The sequence below is a fragment of the Eubalaena glacialis genome, chromosome X (genome assembly GCF_028564815.1).
Source record: "Eubalaena glacialis isolate mEubGla1 chromosome X, mEubGla1.1.hap2.+ XY, whole genome shotgun sequence".
NCBI classification, from domain to species: Eukaryota; Metazoa; Chordata; class Mammalia; order Artiodactyla; family Balaenidae; genus Eubalaena; species Eubalaena glacialis.
The window spans coordinates 113653214-113678319 of record NC_083736.1 but is presented as its reverse complement, the minus strand read 5'-3'; the positions used below and the strand labels follow the sequence as shown (position 1 = coordinate 113678319).

The following is a 25106-nucleotide window of genomic DNA, read 5'->3' as shown; positions in this document are numbered from 1 at the left end:
AAAATAGCATTTAGCCACAGTCCTCTCCTTTTTTTTTTTTTTTTTTTTGGTTGTAAAGTCCTAGTTTGTTTGTCTTAATCTATGTCAGAGAGTTGACTGAGTTAACAGACCAGGCATTTATTGGCAGGAATATTGACTATTATGCCTGAGATTGGCTAATTGCACTATGTAAAGCCAATACAGCATGCAGCACAGTTGGGTTCCCCCAAAAACAGAGACAAGGAGAAATGGATTGCGGGAGGGCCGCCTTGTGGATATTTAACTCTTTATTATGCTTGTACAACACACTGGAAAACAGGAAAAGAAATTAATGAGACCTAGAAAATAGAAAGTTTAGATTTTCTGGATGTAGACTAGCACATCCTTTGAAGATAAGCATCAGCTTATGGAGAGACTGAAGTGCAAATATGTGTTTCAGCACAAACATGTCAAAGGATAGTAGGTGCTTCACTGTTGACCTTTATTTCTAGTGGTTGTAACGAAGATCAACTTAACTGACAAAAATTAATAGAGCATACTCTCTTACTTGCTGGCTTAGTGAGAGGACCATTCAAAGTCCTCAAAGGGATGGACTTCACAATCTCAAAGATAGTACAAAACACTGCAGGGCTCGGGAGCAGGCAGAGAGCAGTAATCCAGAACCCGATTGAAACCGTGTAAACTTGATGACATTATAATTTATTATTGTTGGCTTTCCCCCAGGGCTTCTGTGACTCTTCTCCTGCAGTCATCTGCTTTCATTGCGAATTCTCCTCTCTGTTTCTCTTTCCTTCTGCCTCTTTCTGTTGTTGTCTATGTCTCACTCATTCACATGCCAATACATACACACAAATACCTATTAAGCATTAGCTATGTAATAGACTTTATTTCTGTTCTCAATCTAATGGTTTATTTAACTAATGAATCTGCTTTTATTAAAGGTTGTTAGTATATTAATATTAAGGCAGTATTATTTGAGCCAGAAGAGTAATAAGGTATACTTGTTCAATTTTCTTTGGAAAACCAATTTTCTTACCTTCATATTCTTTGAGCCTCTAATAATAATTATAAGGTTAAGAACAGAAATGTCCACAGCCAGATACACTTAAGACTAATTTGATGATCACTGAACACTATCAAGTTAATGGATATTAGCCATAACATGCAAATGTATAAACTATGTCCTCACGGGTTGTGAAAGCTCCTTGTGACAAGTACTATAAAGTAGTAATATATTGATACATTTAGAATTAGTAGGAATAGTTAATATTGCTAATAAACCTCTCTTCTTTCTTTTAAACCTGTTTTTCTTTTTATCCCCTCTCCTTCCTGGGAGGGAGAACAGCTCAGAAAACCAACCCAAGGAACCAAAGGCTTACAATTGGCCTCAAGAGACTTGACATAAGTAGTTATAGCCATAACCCTTGGTGCCCTGATGTTCTTTGCTCATGTAGATTACTAAGGTCTTCAGAAGTATTAATTAATTTTGCCTTATAAGAGTTCAGAGAGGTGGTTAAATACTAATACAGCCCCATAACCCTTTATCCAAAATCTTTGGGGTCCACTTGTTAAAGAATTTAGAATTTTTCAGACTTTATACAGGCAATGGCATAAATATATACTGTCTGTTGTGCAACCTCTGGATTGGGATGTGGGCCAGCACCTCTTAATAAAATGCATCAGTATTTTTGTAGCTAAAGGTAGGAGAATTCACTAAATGAAATAAATAAAGACTGTAAATATCCTCATATCAGTTCTGGTTAGGTTTTCCCACCAATGAGTTAGAAAAAACCCCTCCATTTTCAGACATTTTTTCAATTCCAGAATTGCAGTCAAAGCATTGTGGAGCTATCCCTGCTTTGGCCAATGAGGTAATGAAACAAAGACTAAAGTGAGGAAGTACAGACATGTTCTCTGACCTTCTGTGACCTTTTCCTAGAGCTATAGGAATATATGCGCCCCCTTTTGCAACGTATACTGTATAGTGACTTTGGGAAAAAACATATTTTGGGGGGTATTGTCATAGTGTCACTATAGAAAAGAATGATCAATGAATTAATTAAGTACATGGAGTTTGAAAAACTAGGCCTGTGTCTACTTTGGTCAAATTGTTCAAGAAAAATTATCTATTTGACTTTACCATATTAATGACAATATTTTTTTTAACACCTACTGAAAGTTATTTTGCCAGTACAGTCAGTTCTGCTACAGTGCATGTTTTGAAAACATTAATTTGTTCCCATGCTATTGGTATATTTGAGAACAATTTGAACGTAAGAGAAATTGCATGTTTGCATATGTGCGATTCCATCTGTTAAAAATACTAGGTGAGTGCAGGAAACTGCATACAGCAGATAGAGCCATGGAGGAATACACAAAATGCACACATGCTTACATCTGAAACATCCACCAGCTATCTTCGTTCACCACATGTATTAGAAGCCTTGCCCATCCACATCTGGTGTTAGAACTTTCTGTCTGATTCAGATAACCCTCCTTCCACCACTTCACAATAACTCACAAGTTGCAACCCTTCTGACACCCACTTTCACAAGCACATTCAGGTATTGTGCCCAAACCCCATTTTTCCCATAAGCCATGAATGATTTTGTGATATGCAATGAATTTTCAAAATGCAAACATCACCTTATAGCTGAATTGACCGTATGTGTTAATGAAATGAAAGGGGTAAAACACCCTGACGGATACCTTGAGAAGTTCCCACATAGTGTTTCTGGGCAGATATATTCTAATTTCTGGTGAAAAGTTTCTCTAACACATGATCCAGAGGAAGGTTTATTTGCAGAAAAAGAGAAAAAAAAAAAATCTATGCATGACAACTTTCTTCTCCCACTTACCTTTTGACAACAAGGATAATGTTTTTTCTGAAGGCTTATACTTCAGTTAACAGCTCTGCCACACCTAAAATGCCTTGGATATAGAGTTTGGAGGACCGCCACCCCCCGAGAGATTTTCTTTCCAAGTTATTTTAGGACCTTAAACCTGAAACTGGCTCCCATCCAAGTATATTATGTGAATTAGACCTTTCCATCTGAAAACTTAATTTACTTTCAGAAAGCTTTATAAGTATGTCTGGATACCCATATTTGCATAATCACTACTCCCCCCTGCTCCCTTGCATCTCTCTCTTGGGCACAGAAACGTATGGTTGCCAGATACATTTGGAAGTGAGTGCATGTGTCTCTTAACCCCTTGGAGCTGGTGTTCTAGAGCTCCTGACACTGAACCCTAATGTATTTTTTATTAGTATTTAATGTTGAGAAATCCCATTTCATGGAGCCCAAGGATTAAATTACTTCATTTGGGAGGGAACCAGTGCATTCCCCATCTTTTTCCTGAGGTGAAAAAAAGAATGAAGCCAAGATGATTTGCATTTCATAAAGGCTTAAGGTCCGGATATATTCCACTCAGTCCAATATTCTGAATTTTAAAGACAGTATTAACAAGTAGGGAAACCTCTGCATATTTAAAATGTGGAAACAAAAGTAGACAATAAAATAGATATAAATAAAAATATACATATATATAATCAAAATATGTTTTCAATACATATAATCGATATATATAATCATAGTGACTATACAAAGCAGTACTACCTATGGAAGAAATGATATAATATGTTATAATAATAGAATGATTGTACTTTTCAATGAAGTAGAATTTTTATCATTTTTCATAATTAGAAAGAAGTTGCAGATTTTGAGGAGATCCAGCAAGCACTAAATCCAAATGATAATGAGTGATCCTTTCTTTTGAACAATTGTACTGAACAGGAACTTTCTTTCTTTCGAACAACTGTACTGACAGAAACACCTACTCATTAGGCTAGTAGATGTCACACGTGTTGCTTGGAAGGTGTTCTGAACACAAGACCTAAAACTGATTCCTTTTCTTTCTAACTCTGGGCTCCCACCTTTTGCTTCCCTTCCTTGCATCATTAAGTTCATGTATTTAGGTGACAAATCTGTAGAGTGTGTCACTGCTGCTCTTTTCACATCTTGGAGGGCATGATTTTAAGCACCCTCTTCAGGGTATCATTGTCCTTCCCCATGGTTCTGGGAGAGACGTCACTGAGACCTCCAAGGGGGAAACCTAGTGCTCTATGAGCTGTCTAGAAATCCAGTGGCTATATCAGAATGAAAGAGCCAAGGGAACCTTAAGGGTGGTTCTCTAGGTCCCACAGACCAGTGAAACACTTTTCTATCAATAAAAACTTCTAGGGATCTCACTCTGTACGCAGCACTGTGCTCAATGTTATGTGGCATTCAAGAAAGGTAGAAGGTGATTTGCTCTAAGAAACATGTTGTCCCTTTGGGGAGATAGGACAAAAACATGGAATAGCAAGGGAATGTTGTAAAATTACAAACTCAGAGGCCAATTTTATGATAAAAATAGTAAGTGTTGAAGTCAGAGAAGAGAGTCATTTATTTTCTAGAGTAGTATAATGCAAAGAGTTCTGGGCTGGGAATCATCAGACATAGGCAGGCAAATTCATACAAGGTGAATGACTTTGAACAAATCACTTCACCTCTCTGAGCCTTGGGTTCCTCAGCTGTAAAATGGAGAGGGAATGAGGGAGGGCTGAACTAGGTGATTCCTATGGGCAATTCCAGTCTCTCTCTTTTTTTTTTTCTCGACCATGCTGCGCTGCTTGCGGGATCTTAGTTCCCTGACCAGGGATTGAAGCCAGGCTCCTAGCAGTGAAAGGGTGGAATCCTAACCACTGGACCACCAAGGAATTCTCCAGTCTTAAACTTTTATACTCCTGCTACCTTCAGAAAACAGTCACTGACATACTACGTCTGAGCACATTTTACATGAATTAAAGTTAATTATTAGGAAAAAGGATTATTATCTCCATTTTACATATGAGGGGGTAAAACTTCCAAATGGTAGAGGCAGAACTCAAACCCAGGTTTTTCGTACCCGCAAGTTCTGTGCCCTTTCCACTATGCTGTGCTGCACACCATTACACCACTATGCATTCCTTTGTAACGGTCTAAGAGGGGAGCAGATATAGAAGCAAATAACTGCAGTGCAGGTGGTATGTCATAAGTGAAGAATCCAGAAAATGTGGAGGAATCTCTGTATCTCTGTATCTTAAGGAAGTAAAGAGAACTTGTATTACAGAGATCTGCAAGACAGTGAACGGAGTACTGGCCAGAGTCAGGAGGTGTGGGTTCTGATCTTGGCCGTGCCACTAACTTGCCAAGTGTCTGGACAAGCAATTCTCTGGGCATCAGTTTTGTCATCTACAAAATTAGAGTCTCCCCAGGTGTTTTGGGTTCCAGCATTCAATGCTTCTTTGAGCCCCAAGGATGGAAAGCATGCTTCTGCTTATGGTTATGAGTATGAGCCCAGAGGTTTAAAAAAATTAACGAGATGTTAAGTACTTGTGATGATATTTTTAGTGGATATGGGATTTGGGCTGGGCCTGGAGTAATGGGGGTGATTTAGAAAATTCATGAAGCATTTTAGTTCCTTTTAAATATACAAGGGTAGCTGACTTTCTAAAGGAATTCTTTGTATAAAATGAATGATCACCACTCCTTATCTTTTGTACAGTTCCTTTCTTCATACAGCAAGCTTATTTAAAGGGAGAGCCACCTGTACTAGAAAACACAGCCAAGAATTTGTCATGCTCTTGGGGCACTAGTATCGTTTTAAAAAACGAAAATGATGCCAGTGTCTTCAGAATTCAAGTTTGAGGTGGAAGGGTTGAGAAGAGTGATTTTTTTTTTTTTTTTCTGTGATCAGCCACTGCAAAGTGAGTCTCAGCACAAACCAGCTGAGCCCTTTGCTGGGCATCGAAAGCCTCTGGCATTTTTCTGCTTTTCAACTCTCAGTCATTTGGGAGGTGGGACAAAGCCATGCTGTCTACAAAGTTCATCTTGAATGTGCTGGTGTTACAAGAAATCACTTGACATCTACTATGTTTCTCCTGTGAAAGAGAGGTGGTTATCAACTACAATAGTGATTTCTTTTCAAAAAGGTTTAATTGGGGTATTTCTCGTGGGCCAAATTCTAACTTACTGTGTATACGTGTGCCTGCCAGGAAAACAGAGGAAAAATACCAAACAATAGCAACAACAGAAGTCTGAGGCCCACTGTCCCAGGCTGCCCCCTCTGCAAACAGGCAGAAAGAACAGTTTATCTGCTGCCTAAGCTGCAGCTAATATGGTAGAGCTTCTAGAAAGGTGTGGCAAAGGGGGGTGGAGTGTGGACTGTGCTTTGCACGGCCGTGGAAATATGTGTAACAATCTGAACAAACTCCTTCTAGCCTACCTTTTACAAGTAGCACTCTGAGTTGGGGGGCTGGCGGAGAGATTAGTCTCACACAGTTGAGTTACACACTTGTGAGCTGTTTTTCTGAAGTATGGATTTGCTCCCATGTAGGCAGGCTAGCATCCTTTCCTGAGGAAAGCCAGAAGGTGGCCTTATACTTTTATTTGAAGTGTCGAATGATTTTCCTTGCAACAAATTTGTCCCTTTCACTGGTATTTTCCGAAGTGAGACTTTTGCAACCGATGGAAATCGGCTCACTTCTGTTCTGTAATTCAGTGTCTTGTTGATGATTTATTTGTTCAGTAGCAGAAACGATGACAAATTGTGTGAGGCGGCCTCATTTACTTTTGAGCTGCTATAGCCCTGAAGAATTTACATGTAAATGCAACTGTGAATGTTTTACATTTCATAAGCGTGCTGCACGTGTTTTTGTAAGTTAAGTGACATTTTTACAAGTAGACTGAACTTCAGACTCTCCCCCCACCCCACAGGTTATATTATTCTGAAATCCTGATAAGTCTGCCGTGCTGTGTTTTCCTGCCTGCCAAGTGAGAGAGTCTGTGTCTATTTTGTTTTTCTTCTTCTCTCCTCTTTAGACATGCAGAGCAGCTCACACAACCAGTTCACCTTCAGACCCCTCCCGCCGCCGCCGCCGCCTCCGCACGCCTGCACCTGCGCCAGGAAGCCACCCACTGCGGCTGACTCTCTCCAGAGGAGATCAATGACTACCCGCAGCCAGCCCAGCCCAGCCGCTCCAGCTCCCCCAACCAGTACACAGGATTCAGTTCATCTGCATAACAGCTGGGTCTTGAATAGCAACATTCCATTGGAGACCAGGTACTTGAGCTATTATCGATCCCACTGAACTTAAATATTGGCACAGGATGATTCCACTGAGTGCAGAAACGCATAGACATCTGCAGAGACCCACAAATACACAGATACACACCCAGATGCCTGGGCAAAAAGGCAGACCCCTCCACAGGCACACCATCTAGATCCAGGCACAGCCACAGACCAAAGCAGACGCCCGTGTAAAGAGGAAACCACAGATGCATCAACACCCCTGTGGTGGACACCCACAAAAAACATAGGAAACCAAGCAATTACCCAAACTGTCATTGTATCCTCGAAGGAAAAGACAATTGTCCCTTGTTTTAAGATGCTGCAATATTACAGGAAAATCCAGACACAATTGGAGGAACAGCGATAGTTTACATTTTATTTATTTTAAGATTCTTTGACAAAGTAAGTTGCCTTCAAACATTTTTAAAAAGGATTTGCTCCATCGGAAGTCCATGTGTAATTTCAAAAACTTGATTCTGCCTTTAGGATGAAGTTTGATCTTTTGAGCAAAAAGTTTGCCTCTGCTTTTCTGTTGCTTCATATATTAGGTTTCCAGATTCCTCCTCAAATCTTTGTCAGGTGATTAAAGTTCTACTCCTCCACAGTTCTAGGTGCCTTGATCATAATAGACTTTAGCACTAGATGCGATTAATTGAGAAATTATTCATCATTTCTAGTTACTCTCTCAAGTCAAAAATTACAACTTTCTATTAAAGTAGAAAAACATTAACTAATAAAACATAGTATTCTGTTATCTTGTTAAACTGAAGGACTTTCCCTCGTCTTCTATATGTCGTCTTTAGATCTACCACCAAAGCTTTTTCTAAACACATTTGTGTGTAAACACTGTAGGTATAATATATCACTTCATAAGCAATGTCTGGTGTCAACTCTGATGAAGTTGATCAGTTCTATCCCAATAATCTGAGAATTGGAATGGAAAGGGGAAGACTAATAAACTCACATTATAAGACTATTTTTCTTTAGCAACATATTAACTTAAATGCCAGCCATAGCATCAGAAATATGTCGCCACCAACAAACTGATGGCACTGTGGCCCAAATCCAGGAAACTCTATATCATCCATCACTAACTAGATTAAATAGTTTCATAAACTGATATTTCTAATCTTTCCCAAGAGATAAAATAGCAGTCAGCACCGATGGTGAAGATAACTGAATTATCACTGTGCTAGTGATAAGGTTTGTGTATCGTTCCTTTTTTTTTGATTTTTAAATTGAAAGGCAGGGAAGTGAATGAAGTGAGAGAAGCAGAGAGCAATGTATATCTTCAGGGAGTTTTCACTAACGGTGGTGATTTACTCACTCTTCTTTTAATTCCTTTGCAGGGCCGAGTGATAGCTAAGAAAGCAGTGGGCCAATCTGGTTAACTAGCAATCTTGATAAGCAAACACACTTCTTTCATCTAAGAAGCCAAATAACAGGAAATCTGGAAGGAGGGTGGGGAATGGGCTCAGGCAAATGGGGAGAGAAAACTATTCTTATTTGAAATGTACATCTAGGCATGTTTGTACAAACTGCACCCACGGACCTTCTGTATCTATGCAAGGAATGTATTAATTGGTCTCAGTTTCATAAGACGCAGAGAAGAACATAAGTTTTCATGTGAGACTGAGCAGAGAGAGAGTACCTTTTTAGTACATTTGAAAATATATTCAACATCACAAAGATGAATTTTAAAAAACCTAGAAACCCTATCAGCTTGATCAGCAAGCATTTTCCAAATATATCCTTTACAGTGTTCATTTCACATGTAGTCAATAGAAGGTAACTCTGTGAGTACCCTGGCACTTAGTTATGAGCTGTGTGACATACTGCTCTGTAAACATGAATATAAAATTGCCTGTCTCTGGACTTCCCTGGCAGTCCAGTGGTTAAGACTCCACGCTCCCAATGCACGGGGCATGGGTTCGATCCCTGGTTGGGGAACTAAGATCCCGCCTGCTGCACAGCATGGCCAAAAAATAAATAAATAAAACAGTAGATATGTAAGCCAGCTATACTTCGATTTAAAAAATAAATAAATAAAAAAAAAATGCCTGTCTCAACAGATTGTTAAGAAGATCAAGCTAGTGTAACAGAATGTGCCTCATCATCATAAAGCATTATAGAATTTAAAGGTAATCTTGCTCTCCCTACTAAGCGGTTACCTACTTCTGCCTAAATATCTCCAAAATAGGGAATGGACTCATTCCTAAGGCATTCCATTTCATCTCAGACAACTACCGGAAGAGTCTTATTGAACCAAAATCTCCCACCTCTTAACTCTACCCATTCCTCCCAGGTCTAGTTCTAGGGTCTCACAAAATAAATAAAAACCGTCTCACACCTGACAGCCCTTCACTGTTGCTGATACTTCTCTACTAAATGTTTCCTCAGTTCCTTCACTTGCTCTTCACATTAACTGGTTTCAAATCCTCCATCCTGGTCTCTTCCCTTAGAACATACTTCAGTCTGTCCAGACTGCTCTTGAAGTGTCACGGCCAAGGTTGAATGCAGGTATAGGTTATTAGGCTGTTTGGTTGAAAGGAGCAGAGGTCATTCAAATTGCCTCAAATAATTGAGAACATCTTTTTAAGACTGTTATCTCTCCCTGGGAACCCAGGAAATACTGGGTCAACCCACAAGGAAGGATAAGGCCTATAGATCTCTGGCACCAATATGACTTGGCAATTCTCTGCAGTTTTGCCACTCTCTGTCTTTTTCTTCGTCCAATAGCTTATTGTCAGCTTAATATTTCTTTTGTCTACCACATAGTTTCTACCTTCTCATAGCAATGTCAGGTTTTCATTGCACTACGTGACTCCAAGTATACCTCCCAACACCTCTTACTTTATCCCTTCAGTGCCTGTCCCGTAGCTACCTGCCTAATTCTCCTGCTAGCTCTAGGTTTAAAAACCTAAGAGAGTGAATTTGATTAGCCCAGTTCATCCCTTTTGTACCAGGCAGTGTTTAAGTTTCTTGGCAAGCCCTGTCAGTTATTCTCTCAGTCAGTTGAGACTAAGGGGAGAGAAAGATCATGTGATTTAAAAAGCAACAGCATGGACACCTATGGCTGCCCCTGAGCAAGAGCTGGGAGCAGATCTGATGTCCCTTAGATGGAAGTCTCAGCAGACAATCAACTTGACTGACTCATTCAGGAATTTGTGCTATGACCAACAATCAGATGTCTCCCCTGTTCTAACTAAAAGTTTCTCTTAATGCCATCTACTTCAATATCAGCATTTTTGGTGAACACATAACACTACTGATACACACCGAAAACACTAAGTAACTAAACTCTTAAAACTTTTAAACGAGTTCTGAGGCTAAGCCACATTTTAGTTATTCTATAGAGTTGGTGGGTATTTTAATTGTGTGTTTGGGATTGGGAAGATGTAGGTGTAAATAGGTTTAGAGCTTTGATTTGGCCTAATTTGATTTCATCTTGTTAACCTGTGGATATGTAGCTGAATTCTAATTCTGCCATACAAAGTATTGGGTTGGCCAGAAAGTTCGTTCGGGGTTTCCATAAGATGTTGCAAACCCGAACGAACTTTTTGGCCAGTCCAATATTTGCATTCTACTGCTCTCATATCTGTATCATCTGTAAGTTTGTTAGGTATGTTTTCCTCATTTTTATGTAAGTCATTAATAAAAATGTTATATAGGATAATATTAAGGTCAGAGCTTGGTGGCATGCCACTGGAAACCTCCCAGCAGGTTGACATTTATCCATCTGGCAGCATTCTTTTACTAGCATACAACCCACATTTCTCCATCTTGTTCACAGGCATATCATGAGAGACCTTGTCAGATGCCTTGCTGATATCCAGATAGAGAGTGCCTACATTTTTACTGATCTGCCAATCCAATAATGATATCAAAAATAGAAATGAAATGAGATTTGTCTAACATGACTTGTTCTTAGAAAATTTATGCTGCCTTCTGACGGTTACTACTTTTTTCTTAAGCGTTAACAAATCATCCTTTTAATAACCTGTTTTAGGATTTTGCACTCAATCAACATGATGTCCTGTGCCTAATCTAAGGACCCCATGTGCTTTCTGTCCCTTTTCAAAACCAAAGCCAATACTAAGGTCTCCAGTCTTCTGACATACGTCACCCATACCGCAGTCCCAAAACTTCAGCAACTGTGACTGGGCCATCCAATCCACAAGACCTCTCACCACTCTGCAATGTAATTTTAATTCATTTAGAACAGTTGAGTGCCTTCTTAGGGACACCTTGCCTATCTTAGGCTTCAATTTATGATTATGATATTGACTACCTTTTAAGTCTAGAATCATTCTTTTTCACAAAAAAGATACAGTCATTCGATATTATTCCATGAGTTGCATGTCTATCCTATCCTTGCTCTTCTTGCTCTAAACGTATTTTTTAAAAACTGTTCTGTCATCTTTAGCAGGTATTTTTCAACCTTTAGGGTCATTTCGGGTATGAATCTTCTTGGCATTTTTTTCACCACGCCCTCTTATATTTATTTATCCTTGATTTTCATCCCTTTATTCCAGTACATGTTCTTTAGAAATCAAAACTGGATGGAGAGCACCCAGTACAGGCACACTGGTTTCAATAGTCAGCAAAGCTCCCCAGCTGACTCTGAATTCATCTCCCTTTTTTAGAGTGTCTCCGGGCATGGAATCATACCTACTTCACTTTAGAGAACTGCTTTCCTAAAGTCTAGGATTTTGCTTCATAAAGTACTTATGAACTCTCAGCTAAAATGGTTGCTTTCTCTAAAGGTTTCTATTGCCTTCGACTCACCAGTTTCTCTTTTTTAGTCAGTGAGAGAAACAAATATCCTTATCATTTTCTCTACCTTCTGGGAGGTGGAGTTGTCAACAGTGGAGGTTGAAAACTTGTCAGATGTTGGCCTTTAGTTAAAGGATACATCTAGCGGATGTCTATGGAGCTGAAACCACTCATGTTTACTACACTTACTCTTAGAACACTTTTGGAGCATCTGTGTTGGAGCATCTATTTCCTCCATCTGGCCAAGTGGCTTATTGTAGACTCCCTGATCTCTTCACCAAAATGAATCCTGCTTAAAGATTTTGCTGTGATATTCAATACTAGGGAGAACTTGGATCTGATATTAACATCACCACTTCAACTCACAACGACAAATCAGAATTGTGTGGAGGAGTCAGGCCAGAAGAATGGGTAGCAACTATCTTCATTGATTTTTAGCATATTCTGACAGATGGCTGTAGCTTGTTATGAGGCTAACTGCCCTTGGTGGCTTTAGGCCAATGTGACAGTTAACGGGAGCCAACGGGTTATTTTCACAAAAGAGGAGCCAGGGCCATTGGCGGAGGAGATGTTGACAAGGAATGGAAAGAGAAATGAAATCTACATGACCAATGCTTGTTACCAGACTTATAGAGCTAGTGTCTATCTTGGGGAAATAAGAATCATTTGGAAGAAATATTCATTAGTGGTGATGGCAGTGATTTAAATATCTATGGGATAATACTCTTTAAATATTAACCCATAAATGTAAGGTCTCTAGTGGTAGTTATCTTTATTTTATAGTACTACTAAAATCTACCTAACATTTATAAGTAGGTTTTCTTTTTTCCCTTAGGGTGTTTGCTGTGGAAGAATAGATTCAGTGATCATTTTTTCCAAGCTCAGAATATACATATTCAGTGCTTAGATCCAACAATATCGCATGCTTGAATCCTTTAACAGCACCGGGGTTAGCAAAATCTATCTTCAGCCACAGATTTAAAGATTCTTTTTAAGACAAGAAAAGACTTCGTAGGACTAATCTATGACCTATAAATCCTGTTTACTACAGATGAACAGGAATCAACCAAGCTTTTCAGCCTACACCAAATGATGGATGTGGAATATGTTAAATTTACATGAAGGAGAACTCTGTAGCCTTTAAAATATATTTTACATATTGAGAATAAAAATATATCTATAGTAGTCTATTGCGCTTGGGCAGTGAAGAGCAATATTTTAGAGATTATCATTATACAGTCTCTAGTCACTTTGGTGGTGGTATTATTTTTTTAAATGCTTTTGAATTGACTATTTATAGTTTCAATTGAAAATTAAAACCATAGGCAAACATAATGTGTTTCATTTTATAAAGAAAAGGAATTTCTCTATAGGTGCGATGAAATCTGGTTTTAATATGGAGAATATTTATTTAGCAATCTAAATGTGAATCTAAACAGATGTTTTTAAGGAATTTTAAAAAATGAGTTGATCGGTGAAATATATAAGTATAGCAAACAAAAAATACATTTTAGAGGAATCTCTGTACTAACCTTTTTGCCCTCCCTCATCATATATACTTCCCTATCCTGGGTTGTATGTTTAAACAAAAATATCCAGTTTTGATCCAGAGAGAAACTAGTTCTTCATTGACTACAAAGTTATTTATCCAGTTAATCATAATAAATATTTTCATTGCCATGTCGAGTTAATAGATACTTGTCTGTTATATTTTACTAAAAGTATAAAATATATTTGAAGTAGCAAAAAATGACTTTCCTGTCAATTATTCTCCTTATTTTCTACAGAGAGGTGCGTGTGTGTGTGTGTGTGTGTGTGTGTGTGTGTGTGTGTCAAAGACATTCTACTAAACATCTCCCTTTGGGAAAATCCAGGTGTTTTTTAATTAATTCCACAACACAAAAATGTTTGTAGCTTTAAAAGCAAAAGACAAGATCAGGTTAAGTCCTGAGGTCTTTGAAATGTCTCTGCAGGAATTGTGAAAGTGTGGTACTGAGTATTCCATTTAAAGAACAGGAAAGCTCAAAAAGAATTGCCCCCTTTGGCAAACAAATAAGCAAATAAACAGTAAAATCTGCTTCACCATTCTGTTAATTTTTTTGGTGTGATATCTGAAGGTATAAGAATGTGTACAATGTGAATATTTTTAATGAAAAACAGTTCATTATAAACACTATGAGGAATTAATTCTAGCATAGTTAAGTTTTAACAAATTTTGACCAATACTTATTGAGTGCCCACCATGTACCATCCACTGTTCTAGTTTCTGGGGCTACATCAGAGAACAAAACAGACAAAATCTCTGTCTTTATGGAGTTTACATTCTAGTGGGGGAGACAGCTTTTACCCTAAAATGTTAATTATATTGAGACTAATAATACTGTAGGAATTGTGGCCTGGCTAGATGCAATATGGGAGACAGGGGAGAGGGGACGAAGATACCTCTTAGAAGTCTTCTTTTACCTGCCTTCACTTCCCCACAGCAACTTTCATAGAATTGCCCCTTATCTATGGTCTCATAGCACCCTGTTCATGTGTCTGTGAAGACCTTATTCCATTGTATATTTGCACTCGAAATATTTCATTTACTTGTCTTTATTCCCTGTTGCAACGTGAGTGAAGGACTATGCTTTTTTTTACTTGGACTCCTTAGTTCTTGGCTTATATAGTTCAACAAAATTTTTATAGGGTATATGGATAGACCGATAGAGTAACTGAGCAAGGAACTACAGATGGAGTAGATTTCTGAAATCAGAAACAGTAGTTTGTAGAAGCAGTGAGTTTTATTTTGTAAACATGTATGTGGGACATCCAGTTTGAAATGTCCAATATCTAATAAATAGTTGCAAATATGGATCTGTGTCCCAGGAAAGGAAGGAAAATGGAAAACATTTTTCTACTACCACTTACCGAATGCTTTCTGTGTGCCAGATATTGTGCCAAGCCATTATCACATTTATTCCAACTTATGGTTTTTAAAACTGAGGTTTATAGAAGTTGAAAAATGTACTGCAAGGTCACCAGTTAGTATGTAATGAAGCCAGCTCATGATAGACGTGGATAATTAAGAATTTCATAGGTAGACATAATAACTGAATTTCCATGAATGATGGAGGAAATACTGAAAAACCTATAGGAGAGTTTAGTGTAAGAAGAGGACAATAAACCAAACCGTGGAAACACTTTTTGGGAGTCCATGAAGGAGAGAAAGCCAGTACAGGTGATTGAGGAGAAATCATAGAATAGAACAAAACCAGGGAGAAGAAAATTTCAAGGAGATAGTGATCATGATTTCCAAATGTCTCAGAGGAATTAAATAGGATGGGGATGAGAAAACATCATTGATTCTGTCCATTACAGCTTCTTGATTTTTAAGCAGCTAATTTCAGTACAGCGGTAAAATTGAAGCAAGACTGCAATGGGTTTGAAGAATTGGTAAGAGGGAAGAAAATGGAAATAGAAGGTAGAGTACTGTTTTGAAATGGAACAGTAGATTGAGAAGAAGCTGAATCTGGGTAAAACGTCCTTATAAATTGGAAGGAGGAAAAAGAAAAGGGGAGAACTACATTTAATAAGGAGGTACCCAGTAGTCAGCAGGATGGTGATGTGATTGACAGAAGGAAACCTACAGACCAAGTTAGAGATCAAGTTTCCTTAATGGTAAAGAATATGGAAACTTGCAGAGATGATCGCATAATGCTGAGGAAAACTGCATGATCCCACAGTGGTACAGGCATCCTGGGTTGCCAAGTCTCAACAAGGGCATACAACTGATAATGACACTGCCTTTGGGGAATAATGCATCCCTTAGGTGCAAAAAGTTTGTCTTTGCTAATCTCTTACTAGAGGGAGGTATTATACCATGCTTATTTAAAGTTGACTTTCAAATATAAGTCACATTTCCAAGGGCAAGCAGCTATTACTGGCCAACCCAAGATTATAATTCAGACTTCTGGTCTCCACCTGGCACATACAAAACTCTAGGCAGTCCCCTGTTGTTGATGAAGATACTCAATAGTGATGTGTGCACAGGGCCTCATTGATAACATAAATGCTAACTTATGACTATTTCCGATTGAACTATCAAAATATCAAGTACAATATAAAAATAATATCAAGATATCATTGATTCTTTCGTTTTGTGGCATTATATTAGCCTCCTAAGTAAATTGATTTTCTTTTCAAATAAAATATTTGCAATCTGCTATTTCCCCCACCGTTCAACCTTTCAACTAAAATAATTCGTTGTTTTTGGTCTATGACAGTCAGATCTTTCAAATTTGTCACTTACCATACTGAATAGTATCATTAACTTAGTTTTATAACACCATGGCTGGTTGCTTTTTAGTAGATACGCTTGTAGCTAAATACTTTTCCTTATTTGTAATACTCAAAAGACTCAGATTTTAGGTAATATATTGTATATATGTGCATGTGTGTGTGCACACACATGTAGGCATATGTGTATATATAAATATGTATGTATAATTATCTACTGTCCGAAGTCCTTTCACTCGTTATCTCATTTTAAACTCTTAACAACCCTGAGAGGTAGACATAATAGAAATCATGCCCAGTTTAAAGATAAAGAAACTGGGTCTTGGGAAATTTTACTCATTTCTCCCCGTGGCAGTTTATTACAAGATTTGGAGCTAGAGTGCAAGTCTCCATGCAACCAATCCAATATTCTTTGTACTATAACAATTTGCCTCTGGAATATAAAGAACCCCAAGTCATTCCTTTTTGTCTTTTGGTGAATATTTATAGTTCAGTTAAATTTCTCTGCCTGGAGACATAATCTAGGTTTTATTCTATTTATATTAAAATCTTGATGAGCCTAAACGCCCAGAAAACTGGGGGTCTGGTTAATTGGATTTGGTGGTTAGCTTAAGGTTAAATAGAACTTTTGAAAAATTACCATTCTTGTTGAAAATCATTCTTAAATGTGAATCTACTTTCCATTTTAATCCAAATGATCATAATTTAAACTTTTATAATTGAAAATCTTACAGTAAGTGAGGGTTGTCATTTTGAACATGATTTTTTATTGTACAGCACTCTAGATGTAAAAGATATTGTAGATAGAACAAAATGTCTAGCAGTCCCGGGATATCCTTTGTAAATTTTGGATGGCCTCTTGTGAGTAGTTGAAAAAGCACTGAATTTAGAGTTAGAAATCATGAGTCCAAGTCCAATTCTGCCACTAAATAGTTGTGTGACCTTGATAATGTCTCTTTCTCTTTTTTTTATTTATTTATTTTTGGCTGCGTTGGGTCTTCATTGCTGCGCGGGCTTTCTCTAGCTGTGGCGAGCGGAGGCTACTCTTCATTGTGGTGTGTGGGCTTCTCATTGCGGTAGCTTCTCTTGTTGCGGAGCACGGACTCTAAGGCATGGGCTCAGTAGTTGCAGCATGCGGGCTCCATAGTTGTGGCTCGCGGGCTCAGTAGTTGTGGCTCGCAGGCTCTAGAGCGCAGGCTCAGTAGTTGTGGCCCACGGGCTTAGTTGCTCCGCTGCATGTGGGACCTTCCCGGACCAGGGCACGAACCCGTGTCCCCTGCATTGGCAGGCGGATTCTCAACCACTGCGCCACAAGGGAAGCCCTGATAATGTGTCTTTCTTTCTCCCAACTTCATTTTACTCAACAGTCCAATGAGAGAATAAAGCTAAATGATATTTGAAGTCGTTTCTGGCTTTACTAACTCAGTTATTCTATGGCTTTTGCCTTCTTGTCATTTGCTCCTCAACTCTATTGAGCTTTCCAGTTAGTTGGATTCTAATTAATCGCAAGATTACTAATTCTAGGTGAGGTCCCCAAACAAGTCAGATAAATTTAAGTTGAGAAATCATGATTCCTTTCAGAATTTCCAGTAGCCAAGAGGAAATGAGGAAAACACTATATATCCCTGTGTGTCAGAGGGTAGCGATAATGACAGGCAAGTATAGTTAAGAAGGCAGTCTTAGGCCAGTGCAAGACTAGTCTATGATTCCGTTTTGCCTGATACATAATCGGTATTCAGTAAGAGTTTGCTGAATAAATGAATTTAAGAACAAAACCCTTCATAGAGAAAGGATTCAACATGCAACACCTTATGCAGAAATTTATCTTGCCTTGGGTCATATTGTGAAGCAGCAGTAGTTTCAATATTTTCTTTCATATTGTCATTCTCTAATTGTGAAATAAATATAACTTCATTTTTGTGTTTCTTATTCAAAGGTAAAAATACAATCTGTTTTGGGTTTAAGTTCCAATCAGCCACTTCTGTATCGCATTGTGTAAATTCATGATAATTTTTTTCTGTGTAGTGACAACAATGCAGAGAGAAAATAGGCTCAGGTTTAATAATATATTTGCCAAATGGAGATGTATGTTTAGAGGTCAAAGAAGTACATGAAATCACTATACTCTTGAAGTTGGTCTTACCTTGTTGATCTTTCTGTTTTGTCCCTGAATAATTAAAGTGAACCAGTCTTTCTCCTTTGTGTTCTTCAATCCGCTCAGCAGGGAACCAGGGAGAGAATATTTCTGTGGAAGGAAGACGTGGTTTCCACAAATTCTTCTATGCTCAAGTGGGAATATAATCACTGAGTTTAGAGCATGGCACAAAGCTGAATTTGACTGTTTCTTAGGTGGCCTAACCTGAGGGGAGTTAATGTTATTTCAATTGTTGTGATTATTATATATTGTGCTTTATTTTTTTTTTAATTTATTTATTTTATTTTTTTTTTGGCTGCATTGGGTCTTCGTTGCTGCGCGCGGGCTTTCTCTAGTTGCGGCGAGCGGGGGCTACTCTTCATTGCGGTGCGCGGGCTGCTCATTGTGGTTGCCTCTCTTGTTGCGGAGCACGGGCTCTAGGCTTGCGGGCTTCAGTAGTTGTGGCATGTAGGCTCAGTAGTTGTGGCACACGGGCTTAGTTGCACCGCGGCATGTGGGATCTTCCCGGACCAGGGCTCGAACCCATGTCCCCTGCATTGGCAGGCGGATTCTTAACCACTGCGCCACCAGGGAAGTCCCAACTGTATAAGTTTTAATCAGTAGTTCAGGTTTTGGATTTATGTCTCATGACAGGTTCATGAGGGGTACAGTTTGAAAAGCAATTTTAAAAAATTGAAAGTAGAAAATGTTTTCTATTCTCCATATTTCTTAAAGATTTCTTATTTGGTCAGCAGCGTAAATGTTGGAGGTAATTATGAGTGAGTTGTATATGCTCTCTGGCCCTAGGGTTCAGGATATTTGTTTGGATAATAGAACAATCCCAAGTGCACATAGTCTCAAGGGAGGAACGGCTGTGAGCTTGGGGAGAAAGGCAAGAAAATCTTTCTCTGAGAGTCTTTAAGGAATGACAGATTCCTTCCCATAGGGAAATGGAATACTTCAAAACTGCATGTTCCAATCGGAGGAATAGTTTTCAACCAAGGTTTCTCAACCTTGCTCCTGTTGATATTTCAGCCTGGATAATTCATTGCTGTGGGAGGCTGTCCTGTGCATGATAGGCTGTATAGCAGCATCCCTGACCTCTACCCATTAGATGCCAGGAGTCTCCTCTCCTCAGTCTTGGCAACTAAAAATGTCCCCAGACATTGCCAAATGTGGGCCCATTTGTACCCATTTGAGAAACACCCTTTTAGATTAATGGTTAGACGAAATCTATTGTTTCCTTACCTGCTCACTTTACTCACCCCTCTTCAGACTCTTGCAATTTCATTTTTCCCTTCCCACCTTCCCCCTTCCTATTCCTTTCTTCTTAAGCCTTTGTTGGAGGGTTTAGATAATTCTCCAGTCTATAACATAATTGGGGTCGGAAACCACCGCTATAGATTCAATGTTTGTATCGCCCCAAAATTCACATGTTGAAAACTTAACGCCCAAGGTGATGGTATTACGTAGAGTTTTTCGAGGTGATTAGGTCATGAGGGCAGAGCCCTTGTTAATGGGATTAGTGCGCTTATAAAAGAGAGCTCAGATTGCTCCCTATCCCCTTCTGCCACGTGAGGACACAGCAGTAAGTTGTCAGTCTGCAACCCAGAAGAGGGCCTTCACTGGAACCCTACCATGCTAGCATCCTGATCTTGGACGTCCAGCCTCCAAAACTGTGAGAACATATTTCTGTTTGTTATAAGCCACCCAGTCTATGGTATTTTGTTATAGCAGCCCAGACGGACTAAAACAACCACTAAACTAAATCCATTTAGTCAGTGTATCATTGCTGACTAATAGCTAGACAGCCTATAACAAGGGAGGCCAGAGTGACCCCCAAAGCAACTAACAAACGATCTCCTACCCTTGCATATACAGCCATATCTATCTGCCTATCTATCTATCTATCCATCATCTACTTCTGTATAAAATTTCCTTTCTTATTCTATTCCTTTCTCTTCCCCTACACTCTTCATTCTTCCTATATTCACTCTTTATTCTCTCTTTCCCATCTTTATATCTACACCACTCTTGGGCGTTTCTTAGCTCTTCTGATATTTCTAAAAAACTTACATGAGAACACAGAAGCCTGAAAATAAATGGCACATTTGGGAAACCGTATATGACATAGGATGTTCAGAGCTTAGAGAGCACGGGAGACAATAGCTGAGGTGAGGCAGAGAGGCCTGCAGAGGCCAAATTATGAAGGCTCTTATAGAAGTAATAGACCTTCATTCAAAACCAGGAAAAACACAGGAAATCAGAAAGAAAAATATATCTACAAATTCTGTTACGCAAAGATAGTTACTATTAAGATTTCCATACGTTTTCTTTGGGGTTAGATTTCTGCAGAATAAGGATTTGAAATTGGAATTGTTGTTGTTTTGTGTGGGAAGGGACAGCACATAGTTGTGGTTGTGCTGTATATATGAATTCTGGGTTTTGTTTCCCAACATGGAAAATCACTTATTGCCTTAGAAATTATCTGGTTAACGGGAACAGAAATGCTTTAAAAAACCAAATCTAGTAAAAAGGAGGTTTTAAAAAATGATACAGGATAGTCTCACAGGGAAAGGACAGTGAGTACGACAAGGCCTAATGAGAGATAGAGCTCTCCCCATTGTTCTGTTTCTTTCTGGGGCCACATGTGTGCTTCTCTCTGCACACATGCTCTATTCTCAGGCTTCATTCTAAATGGGATTTTTTTATCTGTTCCCCTGTTCTGCTGCAACTTCAGCTCTGGCTCAAAATGACCTTGCATTTTGGCTTTCCTAGCTGACAGGTTTCTGTGTCTAGATTTCTGAGAGAGAAGTCGAGAGAGAGAGAGAAAGATGGAGAGAGAGAGAGAGAAAGATGGAGAGAGAGAGAGAGAGAGGGGAAGAGAGGGAGGGAGAGAAAATATCATTGTCTCTGAGGTTGGATGTCCAATTCGGGTCCAATTAACTATGACTGTGAGCAGTGGGGAGTGGGTTTGGGAAGGTCATGGATAGGGATGCTCTGTCCAGGGCTCTTTGCAGAGAGACAAAGGTCAGCATATCTAATATACTTTTTTTTTTTTTTTTTTTTTTTTATTTATTTTTGGCTGCGTTGGGTCTTCATTGATGCGCGCGGGCTTTCTCTAGTTGTGGAGAGCGGGGGCTACTCTTTGTTGCGGTGCGTGGGCTTCTCACCACGGTGGCTTCTCTTGTTGCGGAGCACAGGCTCTAGGCACACGGGCTCAGTAGTTGTGGCACGTGGGCTTCAGTAGTTGTGGCTCGCGGGCTCTAGAGCGCAGGCTCAGTAGTTGTGGCGCACGGGCTTAGTTGCTCCGTGGCATGTGGGATCTTCCGGGACCAGGGCTTGAACCCGTGTCCCCTGCATTGGCAGGCGGATTCTCAACCACTGCGCCACCAGGGAAGCCCCCTAATATACTTTTGTGGTTAAAAATTCTTCATATTTTTTATGACTTCATAACATTCCATGGAATGAATGGACTAGACTCCTTCCATATTTGAATCTGCTCTCTTATGCAGAAGGAGATTGAGAATCATGGGTTGGAATTTTTTAGGGCTGAAGACTGGAAGTGTCAAACACCACTTTTTCTCACCCTTCACATTTCACTACCCAGAACTTAGTCACATGACCATACCTAATGGAAATGGTGACTGGGAAATGTAGTCTAGCTGTGTGCCCAAGAGAAAAGGAGAACATGGACGTTGGTCAGGAGTGGACAGTTTCTGCCTCAGGCCACATCTTTGATTTTTGAGGCTGATATTTCAGAGGACAGCCGTGCCCTTTGCCAGTTTGTCCCTTAGAGAAACGTTATGCTGAATAGGTTAGAGGACTGATTTGAGTGGCATTTCTTATGTTATTTTATAGCATTATAAAAAACATTCTTGCCTTTATTATACATGTATGAGTAAGACTTTCAGAGAAATGAAAGCTAATGAAAGCAAGTGTTGATCAACATCCTTTAAAAGTTGCATTAGAATGATAATCTAGATTTTTAACCTGAAGAGCTTAGTGGTAAACCCTCGGGTTCTGTCCTTATTATACTCCTTTGTATTTAGTTTGAAACACTCTTTCTTTAAAATAAAATGTCTTTGCTAATATAGATTACAATTCAATAAAAAGAAATGATACAGAAAAGTATACCATGTAAACTGGCTCATAAAATAAACGAGGATAATACATATCTGAGGAAAATGAGGGTGAATAAAAAGGTAATTAAGGTATATAATACTCTGCCCACTATCCACTCCTCTAAAAAGAGAAATAACTAAATAAGCCAAGTAACCAGTGAAGACCAATTCTACAAAATCAGCAGGTTGCTCTGGTGAGTAAAATTGGGAATGGACTTTCAGCTTTTGCAAAGGGAAACATAATTGAATTTCTTTACAAAATGAATGAAATTCTCTTAAATCTTAGAAAATTTGGGGTCTGGTTTAATTTTAAACGTGTGCTAATAAATTTTGCCTAGGTTCCATGTTTGTTCCCATTTAAAATGGTTCCCTGGTGGGAAATGAACTCTTGAAAACCGTGGGGTGGCATTTTGTTATGCCTTCATGGAGAAGATGTATAAAATCATAAGAGGATTGAAAGTCTCACCCCTCAGTAGCTTTCCAAATTGTTTCTAGTTTGAAAGGATTACAGCTTCCACACCATATCTCGGGACCTAAATTACCTTTAAATACAAAGAGAATGAAAAAATGGTAAGATTACTAATCTAAGTAAATAATTTTTATATGTTGGCCTTATCCTTTTAATACAGGAACGTTTACATTAATAGAAAATACTAATTTGATATTTACCCTTCAAGTGGTGTAGGGTTTTTTAATATCAATTTTTAAATTAAAAATTACATCTACAGAGCATGGATTTAACTTAGAGAAAGAGAATGAGAGGACGACTTGAAAGGGCATTATTATGAAGTGGAGGATAATTGTTTATTTTCATTTATTTTGGAGTCTACGAAAGCATCTTGGTAAACATAAAGCAAACATTATAGAATACGTAGTATTTTCTTTCTCTAGCATTTATATATATGCCATATATATATATATATATATATATATATATATATTCCAACCCTACTAGCTCCAACGTATCTCTAAATGTCCTGTTACAGAAATGTTTAATTTATATAGGGAAGTCTGATACACTGTTGAATGAAAAATGTTCTGATGTATTCTAAACAAGGAGACATGACAATTAGTTCACTTTCATAAGTATGTATCCTCCTAATATCATTTGTCAATTCTGTAATTAAAAGAGTTGAAATAAATATTTCCATAAAAACATATTCAGTGGAATAATATGCTCATATATGTTAATTCTGAACAGAGAAATGCCAGATGATCATGTGATTTAAGAAGATTTTATTACCTTAATGATTAACATTAAGAGTGACATCAGGGATGTCATGAGTTAGTATGTGCACAGTGGTTAAGTAAATGGGTTTCATTGTTCGTGCATAGAAGTAAAAATATTTATTGAGCACCTACTCTTTGTGAGGCACAATTCTAGATGCTGGGGATACAGCAATAAATAAGACAAACAGAAATTTCTACTCTCATGTAGATTGCATCCTAGTAATCAAAAAAACTGAAGTAGATTCTATCATTTACTGGTTGGGTGACCTTGGGAAATTTACTTAAACTTAGTAGCTCAACCTCAGCCTCCTAAACTATGACATGTGGATAATATCATCTACCTTATAGGGTTACTTTGAGGATTCAGTGAGAAAAAAAACCCCACAAATTATTTTAGCAGAGTGCCTGGCACATAGATGTTCAGTAAGTGGTCATTGCTATTGCCATTATCATTCACAGCGATTATTTCTAATTATTAGTATTTTTATTAACAATAATTCTTTCCTTACTCAGATGTCTCAAATAGAGATGAAATGTGACTCAACTGTTTTTTTGACTTATTTGTTTCTTTTAGATTATGTGAAAATAAAATGAAAGCTTGTAATTGTCCTTTTATATTCAGTAAACCAGGAGATATTTGCTCACGAGTGAAACAGTTATTTTAGAGTCCCAAGCCTCATTCATTCTGTACAGAGAATCAAGAGCCTTTTAGAAAAAGCAAAAACATCATGCAAATCAATATATATTCACTGAGTACCTTTGAAGTATGAGACAAGGAACCTAGAAGTTGACTTGGTCCCTGCCCTAACAGAATATACAATCCAGAGGCAGTTGAGGAGGTAGGGTAGATATTACTTCTGATTAAAAGACAAAAGGGAATAATAGCCACAAAAAAGATTTTTAAAAGAGCTCTCCCATTAGCTGCTAACTACCTCACTTGGAAAATCACAAGAATACCAATCTAGACCATAGAGTATTACCATTTAAGAATAGATTATAGAACTAAGGCTTAAGCCTAGAAAAATTAAGGTTTAGATATATATCCTGAAAGTATATTTTTTAAAAAATCTCTTAAAAATTATGAACAACATGGAGAGACTATAAACTTTTTTATGAACACTTGGCATATAAGGTTTGAATGGGACATATGGACAGGGTGACTTAAAATTTGGAAGAAAGAAACCTAGGGCAAATAAAATGAAATCCACCTTTATATAGCTGTTAATAAAAAAAAAAAAAATTTGTTACCCCCAGGAGGTTGTCCAAGCTGACAATACCATTTAGGCTCAGACAGAGTTTGGATAAAGACTCTTTTTAGGAGCATTTATCCTAAAAAGGAATATCAAGAATAGGCTATTATGCAAAAACTAGAGATGTTGAGGTTGATATCTTGCCTGTAACCAGCTTTGCCACAAAAGAACACTAGATATTCA

General features: G+C 38.3%; 1 protein-coding gene across 3 annotated transcripts in view; it reads left to right on the top strand.

Annotated features, from left to right (window-relative positions):
- Positions 1 to 25106, top strand: part of TENM1 (teneurin transmembrane protein 1) — a 563665-nt gene that overhangs the window by 208031 nt on the left and 330528 nt on the right. For all 3 annotated transcript variants that reach the window (XM_061179128.1, XM_061179127.1, XM_061179126.1), the window contains exon 4: positions 6882 to 7122. In XM_061179128.1, the coding sequence (XP_061035111.1) occupies positions 6882 to 7122 (241 nt within the window). The remainder of the gene's footprint in view (positions 1 to 6881; positions 7123 to 25106) is intronic.